Raw genomic sequence first — 10905 nt, forward strand, 5'->3', positions numbered from 1 at the left:
GAATTAACATTATAACTTTTTTTTTTATTTTTAACTTAAACGTATAAACAATAAATTATGTAGATTAAAATGTCTTAATAAATTATATATATTTGTTAAATATGTTAATTAATAGATCAGTTCATAAATTTTTTCTTTATTAAAAAAACAATTGTGCACAATACATTAAAAAATACGTTATAGAGTACATTCATAATAATAGCCCTTACAAATCTTGCAACTTATAGATTTATTATTGTCATCAATTGGATTCAATGAATAAAAGTATTTCTCAAGTTCGCTAAGAATTTCAACTTGCTTATTTTCGAGGAAGTCATATGTAAGATTAGAATATTTTGTGACGCACAACATAAACATTTCATATAGCACCTTCTCAGTAGGTATAAATGTACGAAGGACATCATTAATGGTATCACCGAATTCATCCATAAATGTTCTTGCCAAATTCATCAACAGGTAAAAGCTTCTTTCGCACATAAAATTCGCCATCGTGTCTAATAGATCAATGAAACTATTTGAATCTAATATGTTGCGAACAAATTTAAAGCCAGCTGCAGCGAGGAGTTGTATGGGATTTAATTCACCGTCCAAAGTATAGTTAATTAACAGTGGGAGTTCACTAATAGCATTACCAACCACCGTGCCTGCTGTAGCTTGTGCTAATAATGTACCAATTTGTTGTATAAAAGCCTCTTTAGATGGTATATTATTTACAACTCGAATAAGATCCATTTTATTAAAGTTTTTGCCCATTCTCATACATTCACTTGAAATTTTATCATATGAATTTCTAGAAATTTAAATATAATTAATAAATTACCACCTACTGATATTATTCGCTCACCTAGTCTGTTTTCGAATTGCTCTCCGAAGCGATGCACTGCCACCTCGAGTTGGAATTTTCGTAACAAGTGCTAGATTATTAATTGAATGTGTAAAAACCAACAACGACGAGGCAAGCTGTAAAATATCTAAGCTGCTGGGCCCATCGTCATAGCTCTGCGAGGAATGAATTATATTATGCTATTAAAAATCGAGTACCATTTTATTTAATTACTTACCAAATACAAATCATAAACAGTATTTACTATGTCAGAGCCAGAGAGTACAAGCGATGTTACATTTACGCCACCAACTGCTACCTTTGCCATCTTAAATCAATACAAATTATATATATTCACATATCTAAGTATTATATACATACCAATGGTACACCTTTACCAGCCGAATTGGCATAAGCTAGCGCATTCATAGCGCCAGTTGCGCCCAGACCAGCGACACCGCCGGCTACTCCTAACCACTTACTTCTAGCTTCCCGATCGGCAAGTGATGTGGATTGACCATGCTTATAGCGATCTTTTAAAAACGTTGCTGACCGCACGGCTGTATAAGCACTCGTTGCTAATGAAACTGCTGTTGCAGCTAACATGACAGGTGCCGCTATCGGCATGACCATTGAGAGAGCAAGGGGGGCTGTTCCAGAGATTATTCCACCCACACCTATTGCTGTCTCAAGCTTTCTCATAGAAGTTGAGTTAGGTGTTGGGCATATTTCTAGGTCGACCTATGGTTGAAAAAGATCGGGTTTCATTCCATTTTTTTTTTCAATAATTAATCTTTTATACAGATATGAGATGCATGTTGTGGTATATAATTACCTCATCATTTTCATTTAAAGTATAAACTCCATTTGATGGAGCTATCATGGTTCCACTAGGAAGTATATTATTTTTTAAAAACTGCTGCCAATTCTGATATATTCGAGAGTGTTCATCAATAAATATCATACAACACCCAGAACTATTATTTAAAGCTAATAAAAATCATCCAGGGAATTATTTCCTATCTAAACATAAAATTTACCACTTACATAAGCATTTGCGAGTTCGTACGACGGGATGAAATGAAAAGTTGGTCGAGTGTTTAGCAACTTCGTAATCTCTCTCTTCAGTAACCATTACATAAATAATAGATGAGAGCAAGACACGATTAGTATGCTTACCTAAAAATAGCAAAGGATGAAACAAACTTTAACAAAACCAGCAGAAAATTAAATTTTTCAAAAACAAAATACTGCATAAAAATTATAATTACGTTGTGACCAAACATTTTGAAATAGATTATTGCGCGCTTTTTGTATTTCATTTTGACGTTGATCATCATCAGGTAAAATGCTTTTGATCTTCTCCTTTAAAATTTCTGATTGTTCACTAGATAGGCTACAAAAATTGATTTTTGAAAATTAATCAGGTAAATGTATTCAAAGCATACTTACGAATCCCAAACAATTTCCATACCATGACCACTATTTCGAGCCAAGTCATTTTGTACCTCAAATATCGTGCGATGTATCATTTTTAGTAAAGTAAGTATATATTTTATATTTAGAAGTTATTGCAATTAATTGGCACAAAACACAAGACTCAAAACAGTACAAAACGGACTATTCACCAAATATAAAATAAATAACTCTCGATCTCTATAGTAACCAAGCAGTTATTGCAATGACAACAATAATCCTTTATATAATTCTTCAAATTTACACATACATTCTTTATAAATTTTTCATAATTTCTCTTAACGATCCGTTAATCATAAATATATAAAAAATACTAAACTTGAGAATATTGAAAGAAAAATATTTGTATTTCCCCTTCAAATAGAGATTATAGATCAAACTAATTAAGATTGTTTCGAAAAGATCACAAATTGGGCAGAACTATCGATATCTTTATTTTTTCGATCACAACTACATGTTTATTTTTTTATTTTTAGTCCTCTGTGACAGAAGTTGACGATCTGAATGTTTTGTTGACTCAGCATAATTAGGGAAGTTAAACCCTGCAAGTCAACTATAGTTTAAATCCCAGACGAATTACTTGACGATTAATAGGTTGATAGCGTCACAAAAAATAATAAAGTTTGTATGAAGTCATAAGAAAAATTTATCACGCATCATAGAAAGAGTTCTAAATCATATTTATGATTCAATCATAAAATACCATTTGTTTTTCTTTCTGGCGATGCTGCTACCATCTCAAACAAAACGATATAACAGTGCACCTGTACGCGATTCAGCATTATTTTGAATTTTGAATATTTTTTTAGGTTGCAAGCAATAAATCCGATGAGCAATATTAAAAGACAGTGTCCCGATAGTTAGCAACAAATGTTTCTGTGTGTAAGCCCAGTCTTATAACACTGATTTTGGCTATCAGCTGTCTTTTGGCCGGTCTCTTATCACAGTTAAACATTGCAAAAGAAATGCTGCTTCAACGGGGTATTTTAACAAAATTGGCTATAAAAGCCCCAATCAAAAGTATTCTTGAAAGGGTTCAATTACGCCTTATAAGTCAGAATGCTGAGGATAAGAATCCCGATACAATTCCGCAAGCATCCGCAAAAGATTCGCCATCATCAAATTTACAAAAGAGATCACAAATGCATTTGGTAAATGCTTTGGAAAATGATGTAAACGAAAGGCGTGCAATTGACCCAAAAGAAACGTCTATTATATTATTTCCTGGACAGGGAGCACAATACGTTGGTATGGCGGCGCAACTAATGCGATTTCCTTCAGCGCGATCTATATTCGAATTAGCAAATGAAGTATTGGGTTACGATTTGCTCAAAGTGTGCCTTGAAGGTCCACGCGAAAAACTTAATCGTACTGAACATGCTCAACTAGCTGTGATGGTATCCTCATTGGCCGCATTGGAGCAATTACGCGAAGAAAGACCGCGAGCTATTGAGAATTGTGTAGCAACAGCGGGATTTAGTTTAGGGGAAATTACTGCATTAGTGTTTGCCGGCGCATTGCCATTCGACAAAGCATTGCGGTTAGTACAGGTACGCGCTAATGCAATGCAAGCGGCTTGCGATGCTGTGCCCAGCGGAATGGCGCTAATATTATACGGACCTGATACGCAGGTTGGAACTGTTTGCACACAAGCTCAACAATGGTGCTTGGAACGTGGTGTAGAAGCTCCGTATTGTGGCGTAGCAAATTATATGTATCCACATTGCAAGGTATTAGCTGGACATATGGACGCATTGCAATATATTGAAGTAAATGCGAAGGCTCTAAAAATAAGACGAATGAAACGTCTACAAGTAAATGGTGCTTTCCATACGCCGATTATGCAATCCGCCGTTGAACCCTTTGAAAAGGCACTAAAAAACATTTTTATAAAGGAACCACTCATTCGAGTGTTTTCAAATGTGGACGGCAAGCCCTACAGAAATGCGACGCATATATTACGTCAACTACCAAAACAAGTGAGTAGTGATAAACGAAAACCACAATTTTAGAAATTGATAAACCTGTCGACTTTTCAGATTGTAAAGCCAGTAAAATGGGAACAAACGATGCATTTAATGTATGAGCGTCGGCAAGGAGTTGATTTTCCTCGAACATTTGAGTGCGGACCTGGCAAAGGATTGAAACAAATACTCGATAAAGTTAATGCGAAAGCCGCGAATACAGCATTCAATGTTGAAGCGTAGTAGCTAAAAAAAAGCTTGTTTAAATATGAGTGAAATTTTACTTTTAAGTGATTGTTTTCAATAAAACGTTAAAGTTGTTTATAGTAATATAACCTATTTCGTTTTTTTAACTTAAACCCACGTTGCTTGTAATAAAGTAAATTATAAAAATAGCTAAAGCCCGATCTGAATGAGTTTATAGTTTTTTGTTGTTGTGAATCTAAAATACATCTTTTAAAAAAATTTCAAGGTTATACTCGATTTATCAAGAAAAACGTTAACACGTTTGAATGGTAAGGTTTGGATAAGTTGTCATCGTGCTGTTTTGACGGAGTCGAACCATAGGGAGAGGGTGTTAGATGTTTAGGGTTAGATTCATGCGGGGACTCGTTACATGTTGAACATATATTTGGTATGTCGGGGTCGATTCTGGATAAGTAAGAGTTTAACCTGCTTCAGTATCCAGTTTCTCGCTGCAAGTTGAACTCGTTGTCTGACCAATTCTCTCAACAGCCGGTTCTACGTTACCCGAAGTTATCTAAATTTATAAATCCTAAAGTTTACCTGGCGATCTAACGCTGATCGGTGAGTTTAAGATCTCTCCGTTTCTCCGCCATTTCCATCTGGGTGATACAAATTTCGTGGTAAAATTTATATACTACTTTATCAGGGTATACAAACTAAATAGAGCTATCGAACATAGAATATTTTTCAAGAATAAATCTGAAGATACTGTTATAATAATTGAACTTTATTTATATTTTTAGCCTTTTAATTTATATATATATAAATATTTGAAGAATATACAAAAAAAAAAAAGATTTAACTTTTGTCATCTCTTGCTCGCATCCTATGCACAAAAGCTGCACCCTTGTTTTTGCGAAAATTTTCAAAGGGATCATTCATATTAATTCCAACACCCTACAAAAAAGATCAGTAATTAACGGTATTGTGCAAGTGATTTGTGTCAATTTTATTACCTTAAACATGTCTTTTCTATCGCGCACTTCACCTCCTGAGATGGGTTGTTCAATACCCTGTTGCTTCGAGCCTAGGCCAGTACCCGAGCCAGCCCAACCCATTTTCTTCAGCATTTGATGCCCCTTATTCGTTTCTTCGATAAATTCATTGGGTTTCGGAAAATTTCCACCACTGTGAAAATGAGAATTATTAAAAATATTTTAAGCTTATACGTATTTGATAGAAGTTTTAGTTTACTTACAAGAAACTTGGTGGAGTTACAGACCGCTCACGTCGTGGATTGGCACGTTCCGGTCTATTTTCACGGCTACTACTAGAAGAATCGCGTTCTCGGTCATTTCGTTCTCGTTGTGGTGAACGTCTTGGTGATCGGCTACGTTGGCTATAACGATTATTGCGGCGATTGGAGGATGAACGAGCTGGTGGTGGTGATCGATATGGTGAGCGTGACTTAGACCGGCTGCGACTTTTGGAACTATAAGTTAACATATATACATATATGTTAATAGAGGAAAACTACCGCTTTATATGTAACGGAATTGTTATCACTTTAGCATATTTACTTACCGATAGCAACGCTTATTGAGTTTTTTCGATTTTGGCTTTTCCAAAACAATCGGCGAGGGTGAGCGTGTTTTCTCGCGTTCACCCTTTTGTATTTCGTCTTCCTTCTGCTTTTTCGCCACATTTTTCACCTTATAGTACTCGTACAGTCCCAGCTTTTCCCAGCCTTCACTGTTTAAAAAAAGGGGTGTATATATAGAACATATAATTTCAACTATACATATAATATTTGTGAAAAATAAGAATGAATGCATACGTATCACGTGGTCGATCATGCGTCGGTGGCGCGTAAAATGCCGCTAATGCATTAGTCAGCCGCTCACTTTGAGGCGCGGGTGGTGGCAACCGGATATCCGCGGGATCAAGCGGCTTGTAGTTATAGTCATCTAGACGTATCAGTGGCACCATCAATCCAGCAGGCAAATCGTAGTAAGGCGCTGATGGTTTCGTTTCCTCTGCTTCGGTTTGTGGCGTCATAACGGCCAGTTGCCCAGTTGTGACTTCTTCATTGTCTAGCATATGGTGTGGCGCCATTTGTGCTTGCGTCAATGGTGGCACATTTGCTGATAAATCTGCATGTGCTAGATGCTGTACGGTTCCCTCTACATTTTGCTGAGAATTTTGCAATTGTTGGTTCTGTTGTTTTAAAACTAATTGTATGGCAGCATTGAGTGCCAGCACGTCTATGTTGGAACCTGCGGCTTTAAGATTAGCACCATCAATGTTGCCAGCGCCTACACCGCTGCTATTATTGCCAGTATGCGGAATGTTGTTCATTTGAGCAAATGGTTGTTGTAAACCAAGTGGCATTGGATTGACGGCGGCATTAGCTCCACCAGAAAAACCTGGAGGCGGTTTTGACAGGTCCGGTATGAAGAAATTCCCCGCATTGCTTGGCTGAGTCATGTTATCTAGCGTGAAATTATTTTGCTGTGGACCACTTGTTTGTCCATAATTTATGTTGTTATCGTATTTTTGCTTTTGTGATTGTTGTTGATAATGATGATTTCTGTTGGCATTGCCAAAATCAACGGGCCCTCCACCAACACCACCACTATAATTGCTGTCATCAACACCCGGCGGTTTCATAATTTCGTCGTCATCATCTGGCATAGAAACCTTTTGCGCCATAAGTGGAGGAATCTTCGGAACAACCGGCTGTTGTTGTTGTTGCTGCTGCTGCGAAGGTAATGATGCGGCTGCGGGCAAAATCGCAGCTGCATTTGGCAATACAGACGCCAACATTTGTTGTTCCAACTGTTGTTTTTGTTGCTCCAATTGTGTGATTTGTTGTGTTGCATGCTGAATGAAGATTTGATGCTGTTTCTGGTAGCTATATTTTGTGTGGAGTTGATGAGACGACAAAAAATGCAATGTAATCGTATTTATAAAGGAGTATACTTAAAAATAAGTCTAAATTTTGCATACTTCTCTAGTGTGGCCTTTGTGCTTTGCGCAAATTTTGTAACGATGTCTTGATGCATATTCTGCAAATTCGTTTTGTATTCCTGCATGGATGAATCGGGCGATTGCAGCTTCGATATAACGCATGCATCGAAAAATTTTGCTTTTGACTCCCAAAGCGATAATAGTTTAGTGAGTTTGGCACGCTGATCTGCGTTTGCGACTTTAAAGAAATACAATAATACATTTACTATAGACGAGCGTATATATTATTATAAATTATTTGCTGCAACTTACTTAAATCTGCACTGCAAAACATTGGTATGACCACATTTTCCAAATTGTTCTTCAGATCATTAGAGTTCTTGCGTACGCTGCAAAAACGAAATATTATTTTAGATGCAAATCACTTAAAGATGCTTAAATTGGCTGAATTTCAAGATTTTTTTAATTTCTATTAAATTAATTTTTGCACTTCAATAAATTTACTAACGGATTTACATTTTTTAAGCCAATTTTATTTTATTTGTTATTAATTTTGGTTTTATATTTTATTTCAATTAAAACTATTAAGTAAAAAAATATGTTGGCTCAACTTACCAGTGATGGAGTATATCATTTACTAAATATATAAGATGCAATTTTTGTTGAAACGTTGAACCATTGACCAAAGCCCTAAAAATAAATTCACAAAGATATTTTCCGTGTCTCTTGCCCACTGTAAATTGATTGTTCTCTATAAAGTCTAATCTTTTCGCGAAATATTCGGTCTACTTCAATTTGCAAATTTGTTTGTTTTCTTTTAATTAGGAAAAAGGCTTTTTAAGTCTACGCAAAAGTAAGTATTTCAGAGTGTACATTTCAATCGAAAAATGCATTCCCTGCAATACTGACCATTGAAAATATAGTTTAAATATCTAGCTTTTCTTTCGCTTCTTTGCGTATTCAATTAAACGAGTGAGGGAGCAAGAAATTAAATAAATAAATTTATATTCAAAAGAAAGTTAATATGGGTCAGGCAAAATGTCGCTCCTATTGCATATCTTGGTCACCACGAGTGGAAGAGAAATTTGGTTATGAGTTAATAAATTAGTTAAATAAAGTAATTGATTAACTGACGCATACTTTTTTAAAAGATATTGTAAAACAACATTGCTTTTTGCGCTGTCGGATGAATGCTGTAATATCCAGTTTTTGCCTAAAATTGCAATACCAAAAATGTTACTTTATATTGTTAACATTTTTGCAAGTTTTAAAGAGTATTACATATAATAACATAAGGAATAAATATTTTTAATAATAACTATATTTTACTTCTTTTTTTTTTTGCTTAATAGTTAATACGAGCTCAAGAATTTTACAAACTATTCAACGTCTTTATGGATTTGCGCATATTTACCTGCAGAAATGCTATCCTTGGTGCAAGATTCAATAATTGGCTGCAGTATACCATCGAATTCCCGCAACGCTATGCTATTCTCCTCGGCCTGTTTTTCCAAGTGCGTATTTTGCGCCGTTTCAATGGCCTCATCGACTTGCTTAGATTGTTGTGCCATCATTGCCTAAAGTTTTTAGTATTTTTTGAACGTAGTGCAAAGACGAAGGATTGAGCGAATTCGGACCACAACAATTTCAAGGCGAAATAGGTTTTGTTTGTTTTTTGTTTTGAGGTTTGTTTGTGTCATATGGAGGTTTTAAAAATATATAAGTAAAGCAAACATTTAAATATAGGCTTAAAGGCGTAATAAATGTACATATGTGCATTTGCATATTAATTATTTTCATACTTTAGTATGTAAAAATAACTTAATATCTATTATGTTAAAAAAAAAACACGTTATAATTTTGTAAGCGCAAATTAGAATGCAAGGGTTATATAAATATACACCTGAAAATTGTAGCAGATGCCAAAAAAAACTTATTGAAAGAACATGTAACTGAATAAAATCGCAACTAATTTCCCACGAAGTTAAAAGCTATTATGTTAATGGTATTTTTCGGAATATATACAATTATTTATGTATATATCTATAAGCGGCCCATGGAAAAATAAACACAATTGTAGTAAAACTTAGTTAAAACACCAAAGTTTAATAATTAAAATTCTACAGTCATAAATAAACGTTAACACTACATGTTGCCGTCGTAGTCGTACTGATTACAGCTAACGCACTTTTTGATACTTTTTTATTTCCTTTTCTTCAAATAGTTAGCTGAAAGTTGCAAATATTTTTGTTATATTAGGAATAATTTACGATTTAAAATAGATTGTACTCACTTTTCGCTATTATTTAATCACTATTCACAAATAATTAAGTGTCAACTACACAAGGCATGAAGAAATATGCAATGAGTATAATAACTCCAATAACGTCAAAAATATATATTTTTTTTCAAAAACGCGTAAAATACAAAATCTCTAGAAGTTCATATTTAATCGCTGCTCCTAATGTTGAATTTTAGCATACAAAGACTTTTCCCCAAAAAAATAAATTATAAACAGTTTATTTAAGTAAGAATTACCGAATGTTGTGCGGAGAGATTCGACTCGGACTGATGAATTTGTTCCCGTAAAGTGTTTTGTTGCATATTAATAGCTTCTATTTGCCCCGTTATATTTATTGCTATGCTCGCACTATTTGCGGAAGATGGTGGAGGTTGTTGTAAGTTCATACTGAAATTATTTCCCTCATGTGAATTTTGTGTTAATCCCGATGTTTGTGCTATGTGCATCTGATTTGACGGACCTGTTGTGAAATGATGAGGCAGAGCTGGCGATAGTGTTTGTTGATTTTGATTATGCGGCATATGATGAACTGAAGTATGTGGAGAGGATTGTGGTATTCCGCTTTGTTGTTTCAAAACTGCAAATTGGTAAAAATTTATATTTTAATAATATTCAGCTTAATAAAGTATAATAATGGAAAAAGAAATGAAAATAAAGTCGAGGTGGCTTACACGCTTGTTCTGCGACCACTCTATATTGATAATAACCAGCGAATTCGCCTCCATAAAGAAAATCAAATTTTGGATTGCCGTGCTGCTTTTGTTTGGTGATCATTTCAAATTCGGGCCCATTTCGTGCTACAAATTCTGCCAATTTGTCGATTATGTTGCGAAGACTGGAATCTGTGTAAACAAAATTTTCTTGTAATAAAATTTGCATATTCCGATTTATTTTAGTTTTTAATGAACCCAATAGGCGGTTTAAATGGGGTTATGCTGTGGTCACGAACTCGCGGTACACAAAATACGTTGTTAATATCACTAATTATGCTTACCTCTTGGTGGAGGTGGTACATCCATCATTATAGGTTCTTAATTATATATTTTAACTTTGTATTAAATATAATTCACTTTTACTGAATAACTTTTACAGATCTCATGTTCACTAAAATTTTTCATTTGACGCCATGTTCGGCAACATTTGCATCAATTTTTTTATCGAATCGGAACAAAATGAAAAGGAAA

At 34.7% G+C, this 10905-nt stretch overlaps 3 protein-coding genes across 5 annotated transcripts; 1 reads left to right on the top strand and 2 right to left on the bottom strand.

Annotated features, from left to right (window-relative positions):
- Positions 1–116: 116 nt before the first annotated feature.
- On the bottom strand, positions 117–2605 carry LOC120778536. 2 transcript variants are annotated; one of them, XM_040110377.1, is made up of 8 exons: positions 2276–2605; positions 2095–2219; positions 1871–2002; positions 1659–1813; positions 1205–1564; positions 1063–1151; positions 845–1003; positions 117–790 (listed from the first exon to the last, which is right to left on the bottom strand). In XM_040110377.1, exons 1-8 carry the CDS (start codon positions 2353–2355, stop codon positions 178–180), a joined length of 1713 nt encoding a protein of 570 aa, XP_039966311.1. In that variant the 5' UTR covers positions 2356–2605; the 3' UTR covers positions 117–177. The 2 variants fall into 2 exon arrangements, with proteins under 2 accessions (XP_039966311.1, XP_039966312.1); XM_040110378.1 differs by having other exon boundaries at positions 845–999; positions 1062–1151; positions 2276–2603.
- A 596-nt stretch (positions 2606–3201) lies between these two features.
- Positions 3202–4602, top strand: LOC120778761 (probable malonyl-CoA-acyl carrier protein transacylase, mitochondrial). Its single transcript, XM_040110739.1, has 2 exons — positions 3202–4278; positions 4339–4602. The coding sequence occupies exons 1-2, from the start codon at positions 3265–3267 to the stop codon at positions 4504–4506; spliced, it is 1182 nt and encodes a 393-aa protein (XP_039966673.1). The 5' UTR covers positions 3202–3264; the 3' UTR covers positions 4507–4602.
- Positions 4603–5236: 634 nt separating this feature from the next.
- On the bottom strand, positions 5237–10870 carry LOC120777472 (calcium homeostasis endoplasmic reticulum protein). Of its 2 annotated transcripts, XM_040108796.1 has the most exons (13): positions 10716–10870; positions 10393–10563; positions 9958–10298; positions 8834–8996; positions 8560–8632; positions 8035–8109; positions 7732–7808; positions 7459–7657; positions 6287–7363; positions 6034–6201; positions 5708–5941; positions 5466–5637; positions 5237–5406 (listed from the first exon to the last, which is right to left on the bottom strand). In XM_040108796.1, exons 1-13 carry the CDS (start codon positions 10741–10743, stop codon positions 5308–5310), a joined length of 2877 nt encoding a protein of 958 aa, XP_039964730.1. In that variant the 5' UTR covers positions 10744–10870; the 3' UTR covers positions 5237–5307. The 2 variants fall into 2 exon arrangements, with proteins under 2 accessions (XP_039964730.1, XP_039964731.1); XM_040108797.1 differs by lacking the exon at positions 10393–10563.
- Positions 10871–10905: the final 35 nt, after the last annotated feature.

Source organism: Bactrocera tryoni, chromosome 5, assembly GCF_016617805.1.
Source record: "Bactrocera tryoni isolate S06 chromosome 5, CSIRO_BtryS06_freeze2, whole genome shotgun sequence".
Taxonomy (NCBI): Eukaryota; Metazoa; Arthropoda; class Insecta; order Diptera; family Tephritidae; genus Bactrocera; species Bactrocera tryoni.

Excerpts from the sequence above, each read along its gene's own strand:
- LOC120778761 (XM_040110739.1), top strand. The coding sequence starts at position 3,265 with ATGCTGCTTCAACGGGGTATTTTAACAAAATTGGCTATAAAAGCCCCA. Across the intron at positions 4,279-4,338 it reads TACGTCAACTACCAAAACAA|ATTGTAAAGCCAGTAAAATG; the intron begins GTGAGTAGTGAT and ends TCGACTTTTCAG.
- LOC120778536 (XM_040110377.1), bottom strand. The coding sequence starts at position 2,355 with ATGATACATCGCACGATATTTGAGGTACAAAATGACTTGGCTCGAAAT. Across the intron at positions 2,220-2,275 it reads ATGGAAATTGTTTGGGATTC|CCTATCTAGTGAACAATCAG; the intron begins GTAAGTATGCTT and ends CAATTTTTGTAG. Across the intron at positions 2,003-2,094 it reads TCAAAATGTTTGGTCACAAC|GTAAGCATACTAATCGTGTC; the intron begins GTAATTATAATT and ends TGCTATTTTTAG.
- LOC120777472 (XM_040108796.1), bottom strand. The coding sequence starts at position 10,743 with ATGATGGATGTACCACCTCCACCAAGAG. Across the intron at positions 7,658-7,731 it reads GTTTTGCAGTGCAGATTTAA|TCGCAAACGCAGATCAGCGT; the intron begins GTAAGTTGCAGC and ends ATTTCTTTAAAG. Across the intron at positions 5,942-6,033 it reads CTCAATAAGCGTTGCTATCG|TTCCAAAAGTCGCAGCCGGT; the intron begins GTAAGTAAATAT and ends GTTAACTTATAG.